The sequence below is a fragment of the Mesoplodon bidens genome (assembly GCF_964165515.1).
Source record: "Mesoplodon bidens genome assembly, chromosome: 8".
In the NCBI taxonomy this organism is placed as follows: Eukaryota; Metazoa; Chordata; class Mammalia; order Artiodactyla; family Ziphiidae; genus Mesoplodon; species Mesoplodon bidens.
In genome coordinates this window covers 27,241,274-27,263,382 of record NC_138165.1, presented here as the reverse complement: position 1 = coordinate 27,263,382, position 22,109 = coordinate 27,241,274, and the positions used below count along the sequence as shown (strand labels likewise).

At 36.5% G+C, this 22,109-nt stretch overlaps 1 protein-coding gene across 3 annotated transcripts in view; it reads right to left on the bottom strand.

Annotated features, from left to right (window-relative positions):
• Window positions 1–22,109, bottom strand: part of SLC25A12 (solute carrier family 25 member 12) — a 91,534-nt gene that overhangs the window by 52,999 nt on the left and 16,426 nt on the right. For 2 of the 3 annotated variants that reach the window (XM_081243068.1, XM_081243069.1), the window contains exons 3-5: window positions 19,631–19,773; window positions 9,375–9,490; window positions 1,137–1,276 (exon numbers count right to left, since the gene is read on the bottom strand). In XM_081243068.1, coding sequence (XP_081099194.1) covers window positions 1,137–1,276; window positions 9,375–9,490; window positions 19,631–19,773 — 399 coding nt within the window. Of the gene's footprint in view, window positions 1–1,136; window positions 1,277–4,670; window positions 4,775–9,374; window positions 9,491–19,630; window positions 19,774–22,109 lie in introns of those variants that run through there. The other variant, XM_081243070.1, reaches the window with a different exon arrangement.

Here is a 22,109-nt window from a genome sequence, read left to right as displayed (position 1 = left end):
GTTTAACTGGTACAGGGTTTTCGTCTGGGGTAATGAAAAGGTTTCAGAATTAGAGCTGGTAGGACTTCCCTGGTGGCGCAGTGGTTAGGAATCCGCCTGCCAATGCAGGGGACGCGGGGTCGATCCCTGGTCCAGGAAGATCCCACATGCCGCGGAGCAACTGAGCCCGTGCGCCACAACTACTGAGCCTGCACTCTAGAGCCCGTGAGCCACAACTACTGAGCCCATGAGCCACAACTACTAAGCCCGCGAGCCACAACTACCGAAGCCCGCACGCCCAGAGCCTGCGCACCGCAACAAGAGAAGCCACCGCAATGAGAAGCCGGCGCACCACGATGAAGAGTGGTCCCCGTTCGCCGCAACTAGAGAGAGCCCGCGCGCGGCAACAAAGACCCAACGCAGCCCCAAAATAAATAAATAAATTTTAAAATAATAATAATAATTAGAGCTGGTTGTTGCACAACACTGTGAATGTACTAAACTGTGCACTTTCACATGGTTAATTTTATGTTAAGTGAATTTTACCTCAAATTTTTTTAAAAAGAAAGCAAGCTTCTGGATTGCTCCAAGAGGATGAAATTGACCAAACACCTACTCTGTTTTAAACATATTAAAATGAGATTTTAGTAACTGAAGCCAAGTCTGAGAATGAATTGGCATTAATATACAGAAAATGAAATAATAAAAATTAGAATCGCTAAGAAAATCATTTCAGTCATGCACAGTGTTTACAAAATTGTGATGATTCAAATATGGTTACCAATCTAAGCAGAATCATGACATAATTATAAGGAGGGAGGGGAGAGAAAATGTCCAAGTCTGTGATAGAGAGGGAAAGGTGAAAAAGCTAGCTCCTAATCTTCCATAGTTCAAATTAAATAAAAAATACCTAAAAGTGAAAAATTAAAAAGTAGAAGTGCCAGCACATGTTTATTATTTAAAGCTATGAAAGTAAACACCGAAAGAAACAATTATGAAAATTTAAACAAGTTGCCTCTGGGAGTGAGAAATGAAAAATGGGGGTGAAATGCCACAGAGGATTGCTATTTTTTGTAATAAACCTAATAAAGCTAAAAGGGAAGGAGATGGAGGAGGAATGGTATATATTTACGCTGGTTATGAAAAACTAAGCTCACCTGAAGAAATTGTGTGAATTCTGTGTAGTTAAGATGCTTCTTCCGATTATGCCCAAAATGCAGCCGGATAAATTCACAGTCCCAGTTAAAAGGGATATGATGATGAATAGTAGTCTGTCCAAAAATTTCTTTGACATTTTCTTGAAAGGGAAAACAAAAATAAATAAATTATATCTGGAATAAGTAGTTTAGTCCACTGCAATGTTCCTACAGAAAGAAATTAAGAGAAATTTTAAGTCAATATTATCTGCTTCTACTAACATTAGCTGCAAAATTTTTGTGCTCAGAAACCCATGCACAGGAGCACAATTGATACAAAATATAATTTTACAGTTAAGATTGTGTACCAGTACATATAAGGCCATGAGATTTTTAATTTCTCTTGATTTAATTTTAATTAGGAAGTGATTTATATCTTGCATTATAAATGGCTGCTACTTTGCATTCCAGTATAAAATCAATAGTGTTTTCCCAGTTCCTCAAGGAGTCGAATTAAGCCCTTTATCAGAAGCATGAATACCTAAATTACAGTATAATGCAATATTTGTCATACTAAGTATGGCTTGATTGAGGCTTGATTATTACATTCACACTAGCCTGAATATGTCTATTGAAGATAGGTATAAGAAATACTATCAAAAGCATATCATTAGCTCAGCAGCAAGCACCTTATTAAAAGCTTCTGATATTGTCAAAAATATGGTCTTGACACAAAGCTTCAAGATCCCCATAAAAACCATGATTATTAGTCTCAGCTATTAAAATATTTTAAGATAAGTGAAATTAGTGATTCACTTTTAAGTAAAGAAGGACTAAACACAGTATACTAGCTTTTAGATAGGAACCAGTCACACTGTGTAATATACAACCAAAACCCTCTGACAGCTTGTCTTCATGCACTACAAAGTCATTCGCTTTCTTTCACCGTTCTACACTTACTATGAAAGTCAATTCACAAATGACTGGTACTTTAACAAGCATAGACTGGATAGACTAATTTAGAAGCTCATGCCAAAAAAAAAAAAAAAATCGTTAACAAAGTTAAGAAAGCAGGAAGCCCGTTTTACTGATGTCTTAAGAACAAAATTATTTTCAAATTTAAGCCAATTATATTAGTGAAAGGATTTTACTATCTATAGCTATCAATTATACTAAAGAATTAGTAAATACAAGCTTAATGTTTTATAATCTCCAACTATGCTATTTTACCTAATTTCTGCAAATTCTTTGAGTAAGATATAAATCTCATATTGTAAATGGTTTAATGGATTCCCTTTAGTTTTAATATACTTTTTTTTTTTGATAAAAGCATTGTTATGCTGGGGGAGCAGGAGGGAGTGTAAGAATCCTGAACTGGAAATCCTACCAGTCTGGACTCAACATGACAGCTCTGAATAGGTCACAGTGATTCGTCAGTTGGAAGGCGGCATTGGATGTCACTGGGGAGATGGGATTCTCATCTTTTCTTTCAAATGGAATGTAGCATTTATTTCTGGCCTAAATAGCAACAGTATTTCAGAGTTTTCAAATTATGTCAATTATTTTCATCTTCCATAAACACAAATTAAATATGAGTTTTTGTTTCTGAAAACAAAGAATTAACGCAATACAGCAAGTCATGGGATCCTAACCAACACAAAGGATTACCCTTGAATCTATATGAAACTTCAACAAGTTGTAAGATATGTTAAAGTTTACAAAATAATTAAAATAATAAGGATGGCAAAAAACTATTTAGAGTTAAAAGTATTATGGTCGGTTAGCAAAGATTTTTTTAGGATCCTCCTAATTCAATTAATTAGTTGCTTCTCTTTCCAAATTAATTAATTTGATTTCTTATTTTAAGTGTTAAACTAAGGGACTATGAAAAAATTAATGGAAAGCATATTAGGATAACTTAAATTACTACATATATTTAAGTAACATTAAGATAAATTATTAAAGGGAATGAGTTATTTTATAACCTTTATTTTAAAGGTCACAACTCCCAAAACTCAACTATTTGATAAGAAATATATGTATTGCTAACTAAATAAGTTTTATATAACAGTGGAATAAAACTGAATTCCCTTTGTATGACTGGAAAATATCAGAATCTCAAGTACAAAACTATATCAAATAAAGCCAAAGATTAAAAAGCTTTCAAACTTATGAAAATTTAATGAACCATGAAAATTGTCTTCTGTTATCACAAAAAGGATATTTATAAACCAAAATTACAATGTATAATTTACATTCAGAAAAATAGTTCTAAAATAAAAACTTTTAACTAAAATCTTATTTTGTAAACTACTTAGCAACCTTTAAATAAAATCTTACAATACCTTTGAAACAATTAAAATGATGGCTTAAATTACTCATAATAATTTCCCCAAATACAGAAGTGTCATTTTCCATGAATATTTGTTTAAACATTTCTCCCTTCACCCAAAGCGGTCAGTTGACAGCTTTGTATATGGTTTTATTATGACCATTATTATATGCTGTGGTTTATTAACTACCCCCAGACACTTTTAATTATTTTAGCCATGTCACAGGCTACAAAATTTCAAACCTACTTTGGCACCTCTTGATATTCCACTTCCCTTCTGTTATTATTTCCACTACCAACTGCCTAAGGCTAAATCAGGAAGCTTACAGAAATAATTAGTACAAATATTGTTTTGAAATCAAATTCATAATTACCACTTTACTTTTACCAGGATATGTTTACTAAAAAAAAAAAAAAAAAAAAAAGTTATACAAAAGCTCCAGAACTGGAGAGCTTATACTTGTGTGAGGCAATAGCCCAAAGAGCTGATGATCTTCTTATCTTACCCAGTTTTATCAGGTTCTGTACGACATGAAAGGGAGCACCAATAATCTCAAATATACCCAGTATATCTAACTGAAACTACACAGCAAGTTTCCCCCCAGAGAGAATCCCGTCTTTCCAGTGGCAAACAAGGGTCTTTAGCTCTCCAAGGAGTGCTATTTCAGTGGCCACAGTTCTGGCTTGGATGAAAGGGATATGATAGTCACATCTTATTGGCAACAAGAACATGATCGAGTGTTTTATACTAGGTTGGCACTGCTAAGGGAAATAGGAATCCATTTGTTTTCTGACATATAGAAAACAAAAGACCACTTTTTCACTTCCTGCAGAGCATGGGCTCATGAAAGAGATGATTTATAATTCCTCCGAAAAGGGAATCGGGGCCAGATACAAAAGTAGCCTGCCATTATGTTCTCTTTGCTTAAAGGAGAGGAGCACAATGATTTGTCAGGAGGGCAGGTAATGGTGACAACTGTGATTAAGTAAAAATGTTCACAGACATATAACATTAGTCAGTTTAGCTGTATCAGTCACTTATGATGATTGTACTAGATGAAATACATCGAAGCATATATATTATGTAAATATGTCTTAACAGAGGTTTTAATTTCCCCAGCAGCCCACACTGTGTCTCCCCATCTCATCCACCCTCATCCCTCCCCTGGTCCTTATGGGAGCTTCCTACTGGTCTTGTTCACCTTTCTGCAGTACAAAATTACCTCTGACCGGGGCTGGCACTCTTCTCCAAGACTGCCGCCATGCCTGTTCCATGAATGAGCCTGGAAGGAGCTGCTGTACCAACGGTGTGGCCAGAGAACTCCTCCTGTAGGTATACAAGCCATCAGCCCTGTGACACAGCCCACCTACCATCAGCCCAACGACATCCTGATTTCAAGGATTCCAGCCCAGCAGGAGCCACTCCTTCAAACTTATAGGCTTGAGATCAAACATTTTTATTGTCAGGGAAAAAAAAATGTCCTCAGTAGCTGAGTTTCACCTGCACAGTTCTTAAAGTCAGAGAGGCTTTTAGAAGGATTCCCACCAGGAACAATGAATATCCTTTTGTATAACTGAACAAAAACAGTGGCAAGACTTGCAGAAGTAAAGAGTTTCTCAGTGAGGGAAAACTTGGGGGGAAAGAAGAGGAACAACTAAGAAACTAAAAAAGAAAAAAAAGGAAAACAAACAACAACAAAAAGATCAACAACAGGAGCTTGTAGAAGGAGTCCCAGCCAACCCAGCATGTCAGGCCAGACTTCTAGGTTCTATTTCCAGGTGGCTCATTAGTTTCCGGGGTGACCTCTTCTATTTTACTGAGGGAAAAGTATTTCTATTAACCCTTTACCTACCTCCAAAAGGGACTACTGTACAATCAGTCAACAGAGTAGTCCTGCTGCCAAATATATGTAAAGGTTCACTTCTCAGGAAAAATGAGTTTACATTTAAAGAGCATCTATTACTATAGAAGTTAGATGCTTCAACAATCTATCACCAAATGGCATAAAAACAAGTAAAACCATGTCCTCTTTTTACCTCAAATTCTAAGCTACTCTATAGCCTTGAATATTAATGTGACCTTCTCTGCGATATCTGAAAGCAGTCTCAAAAAGTATTCCTGATTTAATTTGAACACCCAAGTGAAGCTCTCATTCTTACCAAGTTAAACTAGGCATTTATTATCATTAGAATTTCATATTATGCCAGGTCTATAGCTTTGTTTCCACTGAGAGGATATGACATTTTTCATATCTAGACTTCCATCTCCTAAATCTTTTTAACAATAGCAGTGGTCATGCCTGAAACAGCCCAATCAGATTATTATTCCCTTTAGGGAAAAGGAGTCTGTTTTAGAGGCACAAATGGAACACATTTTTATTTGTTATACATAATGATGGTCAAACACGGTACAAAATCAAAAGGAATTCCTACTTTTTGAGGGTTCTACAGTTGGGGTAAAGATGTGCCCCTGGAAAAGTTTTCTTCAGAGAGTTCCCATTCCCAGGCAAACACTTTGGAACACAATGTTGATGAGATTTTTAATAGAAAATTTAGAATATATAACATGTTTTATATTCATTTATTAGTTAATAGGTACGAGTGTTGTTGGGGTTTTAGAATGATTACATCCTTGTTAAAGCAATAGGCTTTTTTTTTTTTTAACTTGGGACAAATGCATGGCAACTATTGACAACACAATGTAGAATAGCTGGTTATCTAGGGTACCTCAATCTAATTCTATTGAGCAGAATATCCAGTACACTAGTGGACAACAGTGAGACCAAGGCAAGTTTACACGATATCTAGCACACACCAGTCATGCAATGGCCCCTATAAGGCTCATGCCACCAGGCAGAAACAGATATACAAACCATTAAGTAATCATCCACAGCATGCATTAGAAGTTTTACTAAAAGAACACCAAAGAAGAAACAACTAATGATTTTATTCACTCTTTTAAAAACTCCAAAATCCTCTCTTGAGCTTGTACATTCTAAAATGGATGACCAAGGTCTCAATGTAAGTCCTCTTGCCCAGATCAGAGGTATCTCTAATTTAAAAAAAAAAAACTTGTCCAGCATTCAAGTAAATGTTGTTCAATACTGATATATATAAATATTTGCAAAGATACACACAATTTAAGTACACAATTTGATGTGTATAAAAAGCATATCTAAGAAAAAAGCATAGATAAGAATATACACAAGTACACAGATAACATCATCATCATAGTCCATGAGATATACTGACGGCGTAATAGTCTTTCCCCACTCCATTACACCTTGCATCCAATATTCTCTCCCACCTTTCTCTCCTGATGTGCACAAGAAAAATCTATACTTTAAATAAGCTCCAAACTATGGCCACCTGGTGAAAAGGATTTAGAGTTAGAATGGATCTAAATTTTCCTTTTATCTAAACATACGTCTATAAATACAAAAGCACAATTCATTTTATTAAGTGAGTACAAACATGAAAACTGACCTTTATCACAGATCCAAAATCCTATTAAAACAAACTCCAAGTTAATTATTTCCTTATGTTGAAATTCTGTAGTCTCGAATACAGCCTGAAATGAGTGGGCCTTAGAAATTTTGTTAAATGGCATCTGTAACAGTTTCAATGCTTTTCTTCTTTTCTTAAGAATATAAAATTAAAATTTCTCTCCTTCATTATGATTCTTTTCATTTTAGTTAAGAATGTTTGTCTAAAAATGAATCCTCAAAATTAGGGATGTAGGGCAGGGAGGGGAAATGGTCAAGGTCCCCAGCAAATAGGTGAGCACCATCAAGAGAACCATCCAGTTGGCCAGGGACCACAGGAACAATGTCGAAAGGGAGCTCAATTTTATCTCATTCCATAAGAATCTTCCTAACTCTAGATTATGGAGCAGCAGAATGAAGGATTCTGGAGGGTTTATATGCTCTTCAGTTCATAACAGGTGCTATAAAAACTAAAACTGATTTGTTCTCATTTTAATCCTAATTATATTTTCTTGAAATTTTAACTCATAAATCATAGTCTGAGGGAAAAACAAAAGATCTATAAAATGCTAAATCTATAAAATGCTAAAGTTGGAGTCTAATTACTACAAGCTTTCATTTGCATGAAATAATGTGTGTATAAACCACTCAGCTACTTCCTACACATTTTAATCTGCTAATCAACAATGGCATGAGTCTCTATTGTTAGTCTGTTGAATAAACTGACTCGAGTGACTTATTTTTAAAATAGAAATTGGAAAAAGCAATCAAATGGAGGAGACACAAAGAATCATGATACCAAGGTAAAGGGGACCCAAAAAATAGAATTTGGTTTTGGGAAATCTAATTCTTAAGAAATGGACACAACAGAAGCACGGGCATATCTGTCACTAAGGCAGATATTTATATCAAGTTATTTCCCAAGCATCTGTGCATCACATTTGGAAATAAGGTATATGAGCATGCGTGATACCTATTGAAAATAGAAAATGCAGCATTCTCAGCAGTACAGGGTTAATGCTAAATGATGAGATGATAAAGGCTTTATGCTTTAAACTATAAAATCTAGGTGTTTCTGAGGAAAATCAACATTCTTTAGGAGGCAGAATAGCCAGAGCTTGCTCCAAAGCAGAGAGAATGCCAAGATAAACACAGACACCTAAAGAGCTCTGCATAGGTATTTATTTGGGAAAATCTTCTGATAACAGAAGACAACTGGGTCAGTGGGCAGAAGGAAGGAAACAATCAATGCCAAGCTAGAACATGTGCCCACTAAGATGACAGCAAAGGCACCACTGGTCCTTTCAAATACCTGTACTTTCTCACCATTCTCACCATAGTAGCGATACATCTTCCTTTGGGTTTAACTAGAGGATATTTGTTTTATAACCAACACTACAGTGAATAAATATTTAGCACTGTGGCTCAGGGGAAGCCTGATTTTCAAGAGTTTCTCTACCACATATTGATTCCAACTCACACCACTAAAGGGGTTCAAGTTCAGTTTTACAAGATGAAAAAGTTCTGGAGATCTGTTTCATTACAATGTGAATATACTTAACACTATTGAACTGTATGCTTACAAATGGTTAAGATGCTAAGCTTTATGTTAGGTGTTGTTTTACCACAATAAAAAAAATCCAAATATTAAAAAAAAAAAGGGGAGGAGTGCTCTAGGTCCTTGATAACACTACATTATTTTTATTGAAAAGCCTCTTGCAGGAAAAATTAGCTGATACTCTTACTAAACACATACTAATTTCTGCAAGTAAGCCTCTTCAAAAAACTAATACATGGCTATAGATAGAAATCCTAGCTTGTATGCTTTGAGACATCCACAATGTGCTAGATTATGTGCCTACCAAAGGATTTAAATTGATTTTCACATCCAATTCAAATGGCAACTTTAATATTCTAGCCTTGTTGTCTAAAACCAAAAATCTAAAATGGGGGTTCAGAGAATGCTAACTATTCTTGCCTTAACTCCCTCCTTCAGTTCCATTCTTAGGTGTTAAAATGACATAGCAGCAATTTTCCAAAGATGCTCCAGAGAAGCTCTGAACTCTCTACCCCCAAATTCCTGAAGGTATGAGATGATTAATCCATGTTGTTCAGTATGTTTCATAAAAAATGTTGCCCAGGCTGGCCCAGAACAAGGTAAGTTTACACCACCTACTTTAGGAATGTGAAAGTGTCAGAGAGTCAATGAGTTGAAGCAACAACATTTCTAAATTCCTTAATTTTTTGCAATAGTCTAATGCTTAAAAGAAAATAAAGCCATTTTAATTTTATCTATGTAAATCTTTTTAGGAAATTAATACTTCATTTTTTGACTAGCTCTTAAATAAGCAGCAATCTATATGCAGTTACTAAATTTAGCAATTAAAAACTGAACCAGCCTCACTAACTTCACTTAAACATATAATCTTTTTTTTTTCTTACCAAATGTCACCTCTCCATTTCCACTCTTGTCAAACAATTGGAAAGCCACCATGAACATGGAATCTGGAGCACATAAAACAGATTCAAATGCCAAAAACTCTTGATAGGAGATCAACCTGGAATAAAATATAAAATATTATCGGCTGGTAAGCTGCCTTTACAGTATGAATTGTAGCTCAGGGTAACCAAATAACTGATGAAGGGAGGTGGCTCTTTATAGTGGTATTCCAGATAAGAAAGAAAGAAGGAATGATAGAATGTTACCATTTTGTAAACCCTTAACTCATTAATGGACCTGGGTAATGATCAATAGCCTCTAACATGGCAAGAAGAAAGAGACTAGACTGAAAATAATTGAACCTGAATCTGATCAAGTCTCTAGATCAGGGTTTCTAAAGCTTGGCCCTCAATCGTGCCATTTGAAGCTGGATAACTCTTTGCTGTGGGGGGCCTCCTGTGCATTGTATCATGATTACCAGCATCACTGGCCTCTGCCCACTAGATGCCAATAGCACCCGCCCCACTGAGAACCACTGCTTTAGATGTAATCAACAATTTACAGAAAAATACAAAGGACAAAGGAACATCTCAAATTAAACATTACCACAGAAACACAATCAGCAAAAATGCAGACTGTGGGAAACTACAGTGAACATTCTGTATATGAAAAAAAAAAAGAACTTTTAAAGAAGATACGGAGGAGAACCTCATTAAAGACCTAAGAGATGTAGCAATTAATTACAAAGATACAGATCTTATTTGGATTCTGATTAAAGCAAAGTAAAAAAACCTTTTTTTTTAGTTTATAAGAAAATCAGGAAATGGAAATACTGTTACAACACAAATGCTTGATGATATTAAGACATCAAAGTTTTTGAGGAGGTTTTGTTTCGCTTTTGGTAATTTTTCTTATCTTCTAGAAATACACACTGAGATATTTACAGATGAAATATGTCACCTGGAATTTGCTTCAAAATACTGCAGAGGATGGAGGTATAAGTGAAACAAATTTAATAATTATCTTAATCATTATTAAAAGTGGGTGTATTCACTTCATTAAAGTGAACCCTAAGATGAACTGGGGACTTTGGTGATTATGATGTGTCAGTGAAGTTCATCCTTGGTTAAAAAAAAAAGGTCTTAAAAAAGAATTAACACTCAGGGTAGACATTTTTGGCAAAACTTTTATTTCACTTTTATATATGTATACATATTATATATGTGTGTGTGTTTGTTGGATTGTGATGTAAAATGTACTTTTTAGGTCACAAAGGTTTGCAGGCCACTGTGGTTAAATTATACTGGCAAATAAAAGCACAAACTAACCTCAAAAAAAAGTGGGCGATGAGTATATTGCATTTATTATACTACTCTTTGTTTTGTATATGTTTGAAATGTCAATAATAAAATTTTTAAAGGAAAATTCAAAACCAAAGGGAAGAAAACTAAAACTTATTTCATCCCATAATACTCAAGGTTGTGAAATTAGCCAGTGGCCAAAACTACACTGAAATTGCCTTCAGTGATCTTATGGAGTAGGCATATGCTAGTTTAGAGTCATCTTCCACAACAAATCTTGCTGCAAATATTTCATACCATGTTGCTGCTACTGATAGTGACTAGTATCCAAGTGACAGTATATATCCAAGAAATACATATAACAGTATCTCAAATGGGCTGATTTGGACAATACATTTACAGCCACCCTATCCAAAGGAACAGACCTAATTCTTAATGTAGCTTCTAGGCCCACAGGATCTGACTTCTCCATATCTCTTCCCTGCTCTCTGCACTCCAGGCCATTCATTTTAAGCTCCTAAAACAATACATGCTCCTTCCACTCAGGGCCATCATTCAGCAATTCATTTTCCTTGGAATGATCCCACCATCTCCAAACTTCTGTCCATTTAATTTCCACCCAGTCTTTCTTTCTTCCTTTCTTTCTTTCCTTCTTTCTTTCGTTCTCTTTCTTTCTTTCTGTATTTATTTATTTATTTATTTATTCATTCATTCATTCATTCATTTATGGCTGTGTTGGGTCTTCGTTTCTGTGTGAGGGCTTTCTCTAGTTGCAGCAAGCAGGGGCCACTCTTCATTGCGGTGCGTGGGCCTCTCACTATCGCGGCCTCTCTTGTTGCAAAGCACAGGCTCCAGACGCACAGGCTCAGTAGTTGTGTGGCTCACGGGCCCAGTTGCTCTGCAGCATGTGGGATCTTCCCAGACCAGGGCTCGAACCCATGTCCCCTGCATTGGCAGGCAGATTCTCAACCACTACTCCACCAGGGAAGCCCCAACTCCAGTCTTTACATAGCTCATCTCAAATATCATTTCCTCAAGAGAATCATCTTAAAGTCCCCAGATGACTTCACATCCCCTTCACACCTTACAGCAGTACTGTACTTTTTTAGTGCCCCTCACAGAATTCTTGTTAAAGTAATTATGTAACTCATTGTTTAAAGTCCAATTCCCCGCTAGAAGGTAGGCCTGTCAGAGCACAGGCTTGATTCAGGGTAGGAACTCATAAATCTTCTTGAATAAACCCAATTTAGAATACATGACTTCTTAGAGATACCTGTTTTCCAACATGGTATTAAGAAAGTGACTACATTTTACTTTTCATTTTATGCCCTCATTCATCTAAGACATATTTTACATTCAAAGTTACATCTTCTATTACTTAAAACACTTTTAAGTATGTTCAAATTACACAGATTACGTTATATCTAAAGCAACGATGTACACTATGCCTTTGCCCTTTTTTGAGGGAAAGAAAGGCTTTGTGGTGGTAGTATTCAGGGCACTGAAGACTATGCCCTCACTGTGCCCACGCTGAAGAATCCTTGGTGAAATTAGGAGCTTGAGTGCCTAATGAATCCTGGGAGGAACAATCGAAACTGTTTATCAGGCCACATGTTATAACACACCTTATGCATTACTAAAAAATATAGTAAAACTCAAAAGTATGATGATCAGTACACAAATTTTAGGGTAGTAAAAAAACAAAGAAGTAACAATATATCAGGTATCATCATGACTATGCACACACTCCTAAAAAGCAATGAACAATATGTGGTTTTAAGCTCTGAACAAAACTAAAGATCAATGAGAATGTATAACACAAATACAATAGTGATCTAGGAAATGAGTTAGAGTAGACTTTCACTTTCTACATTATGTAATTCAGAAACATTTGAAATTTTTATATTTATAATAAAGAATTAGCATTATTTCTTCTTCTCATAACATTAATTTTAAAAATAAAAATTAAAAGTAGCTAGGCTGATTATAGGAGGGAAGAACAATGCCCAGCATCTTGGTTTTTCCAAAACAAGTCTCAGGAATTAGACATCAAAAATACAATTACCCTGAAATACAGAATATGTAGCTTTAAAGCATATTTCATGCTCAGTAGTAAAACTTTCTGTATTTATGAGAAGACTTCAAAGACCTTTTCCTTAACTAACAAAGGTCATAAACAGTTGGCTAGCAGACTGAATTTGGCCCACCCATATGTTTTCTTTAGCATGTAAAGCATTATTTTTTTAGTTAGGTTTGTGCCAACATTAGGAAATCCTAAGATTTCACATAAATATCCAGTTTTCTGGTTTCTCTTGATAAATTATGAACCTGGGCAACAGGTTTCTGGTTCCAAGTAGCACCAGCTTCCTGGAGCCTAGCAGAAGCTGCCTTCTTCAGAGAGACCAGGGCCTGCCAGTTATCTACACCTGCCCCTGCAGATATGAGACTCTTGCAGCGTAGATTTCCAACTAAGTGCCACTTTGTTTAAAATATAAATTCTATGGACTTTATTAAATATCTACATTTTTATCTACCAGTATATTCAAAAAGGCAAATCATATATTCATGAAATTTAGAGTCAGAAGGACCCTTAGAAAATCTGAAGAAGTGATCTGTTCAAAGACATTCAGCAACCCAGTGGGCTGCGTCAAAGACTCAACTCCTGCCTTCAATCCAGTGTTCACCATCCTGCCCCCCAACCCCAAATTTAAAGTTATAGTTGAAAAATAGAAAGGGTATCTGGTATCTATAGCAAGTAGAACATTATTATAATACTCAGCCAACCCTCAACACTCAGAGTTACCTTTGTTATACAGTGATTTACTTAAAGAAAAGTCAATTTAGAAACACAAAAGCAACTTAAAAATAAGTCATTTTGTATTATTCAGCCTTAAAAAGGAATGAAATTCTGATACATCCTGAAACGTGAATGAATCTTTAAAACATTATGCTAAGTGAAATAAGCCAGATGCAAAAGAGCAAATATTGTATTGTCCCACTGATATGAAGTACCTAGAACAAATTCATAGAGACAGAAAGTAGAATAGTGGTTACCAGGAACTGGGTGTTGGGGGAGAATGGGGACTTGTTTAATGGGTATGGAGTTTCAGTATGGATAGCACAACAATGTGAATGTACTTAATGCCACTGCACTGTACACTTAAAAATGGCTAAAATGGTAAATTTTATGTTATATATATTTTAATACAATAAAAAATAATAAGTCACATGGGGTTTCCCAGGTGTGCACGTTTGTCAAAACTCAGGAAATGTACCTTTAATATTTATATTTTTCACTGTGTGTAAATGTTACATCTAAAGAAAAAAAACCTCAAAACAAATACTAAAATCTAGTTAATAATATGCATGCTGAAATATTTAAGAAGTGTATCAATGTCCGCAATTTACTTGAAATGTGTAAAAAAAATAAGACGGACTGATGTAAAGATAGATGGACAGACGCATGAAAAGAAGTAGAGAAAGATATTAATGGTAGAATACATGTGGTGGGTATATGGGGTGTTCACTGTAAAATTCTTTCAACTTTCCTGAATGTTTGAAATTTTTCATAATAAAATATTGGGAGGAAATGGGGAGTGGGGATAGGCCACTTATTCTTTCTGATATGCTCCTTATCTATTTTTAGCCCACAGGCATTTTATACCACATTGTAATGTAACAATACTTTTCAGAAAGCAAGAAACAGTCTGCTTATTTGGCAAGATAAAGCAAACATGTTCCAGAATAATTTTTAAAGCTCTTTTTCCTTTATTCTGCCATGGATTCTCCTATCTATAAAAGAACCTGATCAAGACTTCAGCAGAACAAAGGCAAACCACAAGCCACTAACTGTGGAGTGAAGAAACCGTTGCTTACTCCACACTTTGATAAATAGTTTGTTTTGTTTTCTTTCCTTTTAAATTTATTTTTGGCTGCGTTGGGTCTTCTTTGCTGCGCGTGGACTTTTCTCTAGTTGCTGTTGTCTTCGTTGTGGCACACGGGCTTCTCATTGCGGAGGCTTCTCTTGTAGTGGAGCACGGGCTCTAGGCACGTGGGCTTCAGTAGTTGTGGCTCTTGGGCTCTAGAGCGCAGGTTCGGTAGTTGTGGCGCATGGGCTTAGTTGCTCCACAGCATGTGGGATCTTCCCGGACCACGGCTCGAACCCATATCCCCAGCATTGGCAGGCGGATTCTTAACCACTGTGCCACCAGGGGAGCCCATAGTTTGTCTTCTTTTAACGAGGATGAGGGGGCACCTTCACTTTTTACCCTACCTGCTGTTTGACTTTTTTCAAAGAACATGTATTCATTTTATAACTTTGAAATAATATATTTTATTAATTTGATGTGTTTTAAAATTTTCCTAGAGTTCCTTTTTAATTTACTGAACGGAAACTAATAAAATTTCAAAATATTAATATGATAATTTTGTAATTTTTAAAACAACCAAGATTTCTTCATTAAACGTTTTTCTATATGCATGTAGAATATTAAAGGAAAACACTGGTGAAAAAGAAAGGAAGGAAAACTAGAGTTTTCCCCATTATAGGAGAATAGGGCCTCCTGATGAAATTCTGACTAGAGCTAAATACAGAAACTATGGTTCTAGAAGTTACAGTTTCAAACAAGAAACTGTCTAAATATTTCAGAGTAAATCACACAATAGTGGTCCCTGAGATCTGCAATTAATGCACAAAATCATTTTGCTTTTCATTATACAGCCAGAACTTCAAAGTTTAAGCCACAATCTCACAAATAATGCTTGGCTAATGGCTTTTACTTTTAGACAGCCCATCATGCAATTTATACTATACAATGCTGTTTCTACATGGCTCTCCATAGCAAGCACCTGTATCAAAACACTCCTGCTTATTTTACTATCTGTTGGAGGAAAGGGAGCGGGGAAGAAGAGAAAGGGGGCAGTTTACGTGCTAAGAAAACATGGAGGGTAAGGGCAGAGCATGGGGCCACATTGGACCACTCCCAAACCGCCTTTTCCGATACCCTTAACTAAGTCACTCAAACTTGTTTATGCTAGTTCTATTAACTGAGATTTGGTCTGGGGTAATTATAAACAATATTATGTGATTCTGTTTCAAGTTATATATCTATAGGACTCATCATCAAAAAAAAGTATAATAGAATCAAGGAATACCTCTTGGAGCTGGAAGAAAGACGGACCAACTGAACTATTCTAACTTTTCATCATTGCCCTGGGTAAAGGGGTGGGAAACAGAACAATGGGGAAAAGATAGTTTTTTTTAATTAAGAGACCTTAATCTTGTGTTATTGGGGAAGTCAATCAACCTCTCTGGAGCTCATTTTCTTTAAACGTTAAATGAGGAAGGGTTGGCTACTTGGAATAAGTTAAACATTATCAAAGCCTCTGATTTTCTTAAATGTATTAAAGAAACTTTAACAATGATATTTAACTTTTTTTAACATCTTTATTGGAGTATAATTGCTTTACAATGGTATGTTAGTTTCTGCTTTTTAACAAAGTGAATCAGTTATACATATACATATGTTCCCATATCTCTTCCCTCTTGTGTCTCCCTCCCTCCCTCCCACCCTCCCTATCCCACCCCTCTAGGTGGTCACAAAGCACCAAGCTGATCTCCCTGTGCTATGCGGCTGCTTGCCACTAGCTAGCTATTTTATGTTTGGTAGTGTATATATGTCCATGCCACTCTCTCACTTTGTCCCAGCTTACCCTTTCCCCTCCCCGTATCCTCAAGTCCATTCTCTAGTAGGTCTGTGTCTTTATTTCCATCTTGCCCCTAGGTTCTTCATAACTTTTGAAGTCATAGACCCTTTGGAAAAACCTGTGATTTCTCCCCAGAAAAATGCAGATACAAATTCACTCATTTTGCATTATATTTCAGCAAGTTCAGGAAACTCTGAAGACTATCCAAGAATGGGAGGTTAAGAATCACTGTGTTTCTAGGGCTTCCCTGGTGCCGCAGTGGATAAGAATCCGCCTGCCGATGCAGGGGACACGGGTTCGAGCCCTGGCCTGGGAAGATCCCACATACTGCAGAGCAACTAAGCCTGTGTGCCACAACTACTGAGCCTGCGCTCTAGAGCCCATAAGCCACAACTACTGAGCCTGTGTGCTGCAACAACTGAAGCCCGCGCACCTAGAGCCCGTGCTCCGCAACAAAAGAAGCCACCACAATGAGAAGCCGGCACACCGCAACAAAGAGTAGCCCTCACTCGCTGCAACTAGAAAAAGCCCATGCGCAGCAACGAAGACCCAACGCAGCCAAAAAATTAATTAATTAATTAATTTAAAAAAGAACAAAGAATCACTGTTTCTAGAAAATCCCACCTTTCTCTGCTTTTAGAAATAATCTATATGTTTCATAAACATATATTTATAATTTTTATGACCTAACTCTATGAATCAGATTTCCTACCCAAGCTCAATCTGATTTATTCCAAGGAGAGAGGGGAAAAAGGAAGTTTAAGATGTTTTTAAAATTTGAAATAGAACAGATTTACCTTTTCAAAAGAGAAACAGTTTTCGGTTTTTTTTTTTAAGTAAACACTATTCAACAGTATTAGATTCTTTACTAGCCAAACCCATTTTTGATTTATCCTACTCTGGCAACTTAAACACTTGATTCCACTTGACCACACTTTAACAACACAACTGATTCTGGCAGGACCACATGAAGCTTCAAATAAGATAGACAAGTAGGATGGATCAGAGCAGACGGTCACAAAAGGAAGCATCTGAAAAGATATGGATATCTGAAAGCAAGTCTCAGGCCAAATTAATGACAATAAATACTCTAATGAAAGTTTCTAAAAGAGCTTTAATAAATTTGAAGAAGGAATTCTGATTAAATATGATTAATTATTATATGCCTTATTGTCTAATCACTATTGAGAGACCCAATGACTGAATGGTCCACAGTAACTCAGCAGTTCATTTGACTTTTTTTAAGAGACAGGGCACAAAATGTATACAAGTTCCCCGATATCTGCCATTGATAAATTATACAAAATCTTTCCAAGATATAAAGTACTCATAGTAAATTTCATGCACTGTGCTAGATTCTGTGAGAAAATACAAATGAATACAATAATCCAGGATTCAAAGAACTTAGAAGCCAACACTTCTACTTTAACTATACAACAGCCTTCTAAACGAATTTCACTGCACACAAGTCTTGTCCTACTCTAACCTTCCATTTTTCTAAAATCTGATCGTATTTGTAATAACAGAAATAAGGTTTAAAGACTTAAAACTAGTTTTGCCTAGTTTTTCAAAGTTTTTCACACAAGCACCTCTACAGGTAGGAAAAAGAAACTGGGCCCTTGGAGGCCTGGGGCTGTAGCTTAGAGCTCACAAAGCAAGGCATATAAATATTCCATTCCCTCCATAATACAGTCATACTTGATTTTAATATAAAAATGCTGTTTCCCCTTGATTTGAGTAAACTGACACTCTAGTAAGATGCACCTTGTAACTTCTGTGACTGCACACATGTATACACTGCCAGGCTAAAAATACCTCCAAGTCTGAGAGTCACAAGCCTACAGGATACAAAGCTTAGCACATGAGGTTCCCCAGCTGCACTCCAACCGCTACTCTGACAACAACAAAGTAATGCCACAGCCGCACCGAAGTACTTATAACACAACCTCCTCAATGTGTACGTAGCAGAGACATGCAAGTGGCCCTTGACGTTTCATGCCACTGTTGTTCCCTTTCCTGGAATTCTCCTCCCTATTTGTCCAACCACTAGCAAGCTCCTTTTTGTCTTGCCAGATTTCACTTCTTCTAAGATGCTCTCCTGACCACAGAAAACATAGTTAACCATGCTTTCTTGGGTGTCCTTTGTATGTTTCATATGGTTCTACTATAACACCTTATTCCCAAAGTATTACTTTTTTTTCTTTGTTTACTGATCCTCTTTCTCACTAAGCCATGAGCTTCTTCTTATGGTCAGGAACCTCATTTAATTTGTTTGTATTTCTAATGTCCAACAGTGCCTGGCAAATGGTGGTTGTTCAATAAATATTTGTCAGATAAATGAGTACACAGATAAATGAATAAATACCACTCTCTAAATTCTTCCCTGATTTATTTTTCTTCATAGCAGTTATAACCACCTAATGTTATAATTTAGTTTTTTTTAATCGTTTTTTAAGGCATATATACTTTTCTTGTGATTCCTTAACTTAACCAATTTTCAACTAACAGTTCTTTTTTATTATTATTATTTTGAAGATGTTGGGGGTAGGAGTTTATTAATTTATTTATTTACTTTTGCTGTGTTGGGTCTTCGTTTCTGTGTGAGGGCTTTCTCTAGTTGTGGCAAGCGGGGGCCACTCTTCATTGCGGTGCGCGGGCCTCTCACTATTGTGGCCTCTCTTGTTGTGGAGCACAGGCTCCAGACGCGCAGGCTCAGTAGTTGTGGCTCACGAGCCTAGTCGCTCCGCGGCATGTGGGATCCTCCCAGACCAGGGCTCGAACCCGTGTCCCCTGCATTAGCAGGCAGATTCTCAACCACTGTGCCACCAGGGAAGCCCCATAATTTACTTTTAAATTTTGTTTATTGGTTTTCTGTGATTTATTCACTGATGGAATTCTAGTACTTAGAACACTGCCTAAAATATAGTAGGTACTCAATATTTACCGAATGAATGAATGAATGAATGAATGAAAGACAGTTACCTGAAAACCATTCTGCTCAGATTATTCAATATAAAATACGGCTTTTGCACGTAATTTTTTTTCAAAAAAAGAAAAAAAAGAAAGAAATGCTAGTATATTTGATAATGGCACTAAATAAGTGCCAATAAGTTTTTATAAACTTCTAAGAAAAGATATGTTTTATTAATATTAAAATTCCAGATGGTCATGGGTAAATTCATGGTTTTCCTATTTTTTAATATAATATGGAAGAACATTAGTTTTTTTAAAAAGTGCATAAAGGTTCTTACCCATCCTTGGTTTGATCAGCTACTCCTGCCAAGAGCTGCACAATCTTCGGATTGCTATTTGGATCATTATACAGTCCAAGATAGCGCTGGACAAAGTCTTCCGGGGTCATGTAATGTTCTCCATTGACCTCAGTACTGGCATACTAAAAAATAAATAAATAATGTATACTTAAAAGTATTCAATATCATTTTGTAGCCAAGAAATGTTTTCTGAAAAGGTAAATTAAAGGCCAGTATCATAATCAAAATAAGAATAACAAATGCAGATTTTTCTCTGGATGGTCAAAAAACAAACACCCAGAGCCTGAGTTAAGAACGTCAGTAAGGTACTGATACATGCTACAATATGGATGAACCTTGAAAACACTGTAAGGTAAAGAAACCACACAAAAGGCCACATACCACATGATCCCATTTATATGAAATGTCCACAACAGGCAAATTCAGAGCTTCAGAGAAAAGAGTAGTTGCCAGGAACTAGGAGGAGGGGTGAATGGAGAGTAACCACTTTACGTAGGGGGTTTTTCTTTGGGGTTGATAAAAATGGTCTGGAATTAGATAGTGGTGATAGTCATACAACATTGTAAATACACTAAAAAACACTGACTTGCATACTTTCAAATGGTAAATTTTATGTAATGACTTTTATGTCAATCAAATGTATGTATAGATATATATGAAAAAATATGAGAAAGACGAAGAAAGCTGAAACGGCAGCCAAGTGAGCAAGATGGAAAGTGAGAAGATAACATCTGGAGACTTCCTGCCTGCAAGAGTCGGGGGGGGGGGGGGATGGGGACACAACCTGCCAAACCTTGAATGACAACAGCATAGCAAACAAGACCTGCCATCATAGGTACTCATTCTAAGTTCCAGGAGCGAGGAAAAACAAAAACATTCTGCCTTTTACGTCAATAATTTTAGTGAATAAAATAATAATAATACCTGCCTATCATATAAATGCCTCTTTATACATTCAGGGTTTTATGTACTATGGTGTGACCAAACATGAACAACCAAAGCCTTCATCTTTGGGTTGTAGTTGATCAATTTAGCTACTTCAGTCAACTATCAAAGTAGTAACATCAGAAAATTTGTCAGAATTGAGGAATACGAGGGCCCACTAGTGCCAAGCACAATAAATTCAAACAAACAAAACAAAAACCCACACCAGAGCCTGGCCCATCATCATAAAATTGCAGAACATCAGGATAAAGAGAAAATCTTAAAAGTTTTCAGAGAGAAAAAACAGGTCATATATAAAGAATTATGAATCATGCGCCTCAGTGTTTCCCAACAGAAACAGTAGAAGCTTGAAGACATTGCAGTAAGGCACTGAAAATTCTAAGAGAAATGATTTCTCACCTAGAATTCTAAACTGAGTCAAACTTTCAACCAATTGTAAGAGTAGGTTAAAAGTACTTTGAGATAGCCAGGTTCTCAAGATTTTTTTTCTCCCTTTATGTACCCTTTCTCAGGAAGCTACAAGATAATTCGCTCCATCAAAAAGAGAGCATGGACCAAGTAAGAGAAAGACAGGGGATCCAGGAAACAGATAATCAAACCCCGTAAAGTGGCCAAGGGAAATCCCAGTACAACATTTGTGCTGCAGGTCTCTGGAGTGCCATTCCTGGCTGGGGCAGACAGAGGGCTCCAAGAGGGCAAGCCACTGGGGAAACTGGAATGTCAGGGTACCCAAGGCATTTGGTATGTGGAAAATAACAGGGAGGAGCTTAAAGCTTTACGCAAATGCCCTCCTCCCAATGAGACCTACTCTTCATCAGCCTATTTCGCATCACCACCCATGCCTATATCATGTTCCCAATTCCCCTAGGGTGCCCTGCTTTTTTTCCCCCTGGCACCTATCACCTTCTAACATACTATATATTTTACTTCTTTATTATGTTCACTGTATCTCCCAACTAGACTGTAAATAACACAAAAGAAGGAATTTTTGTCTAGTTTGTTCACTGATGTATCCCCAAGCACCAAGAAAAATACCTGGCACATGGAAGACACTCAGTAAACATTTGTTAATGAATTAGTACTAGGTACACAAATCACTAAGTAAATGAAAAGTTAGGTAATTTTTAACTCTATAAAAAAAGTAAATTATAAATAAGTACTTCTTTTGTATAAAAATAGAAAATATTATAATACATGACTTGGCTGAAAATAAACAGAACTTAGTCATAATAATGTAGATACCAAACATTAATTTAATAACAATTACAAATATGCTCATAAGAATGGAGGGAGAAGAATGGGGGAGGAAGTAGTATAAAGAAGCTAAGTCCTCAACTGCTATAAAAGAAAGTCAATAGTGTCTAGAAACAGCAGTATAGAAATATGGGGCTTTCCTGGTGGCACAGTGGTTGAGAGTCCGCCTGCTGATGCAGGGGACACGGGTTCGTGCCCCGGTCCAGGAAGATCCCACATGCCGCAGAGCAGCTGGGCCCGTGAGCCATGGCCGCTGAGC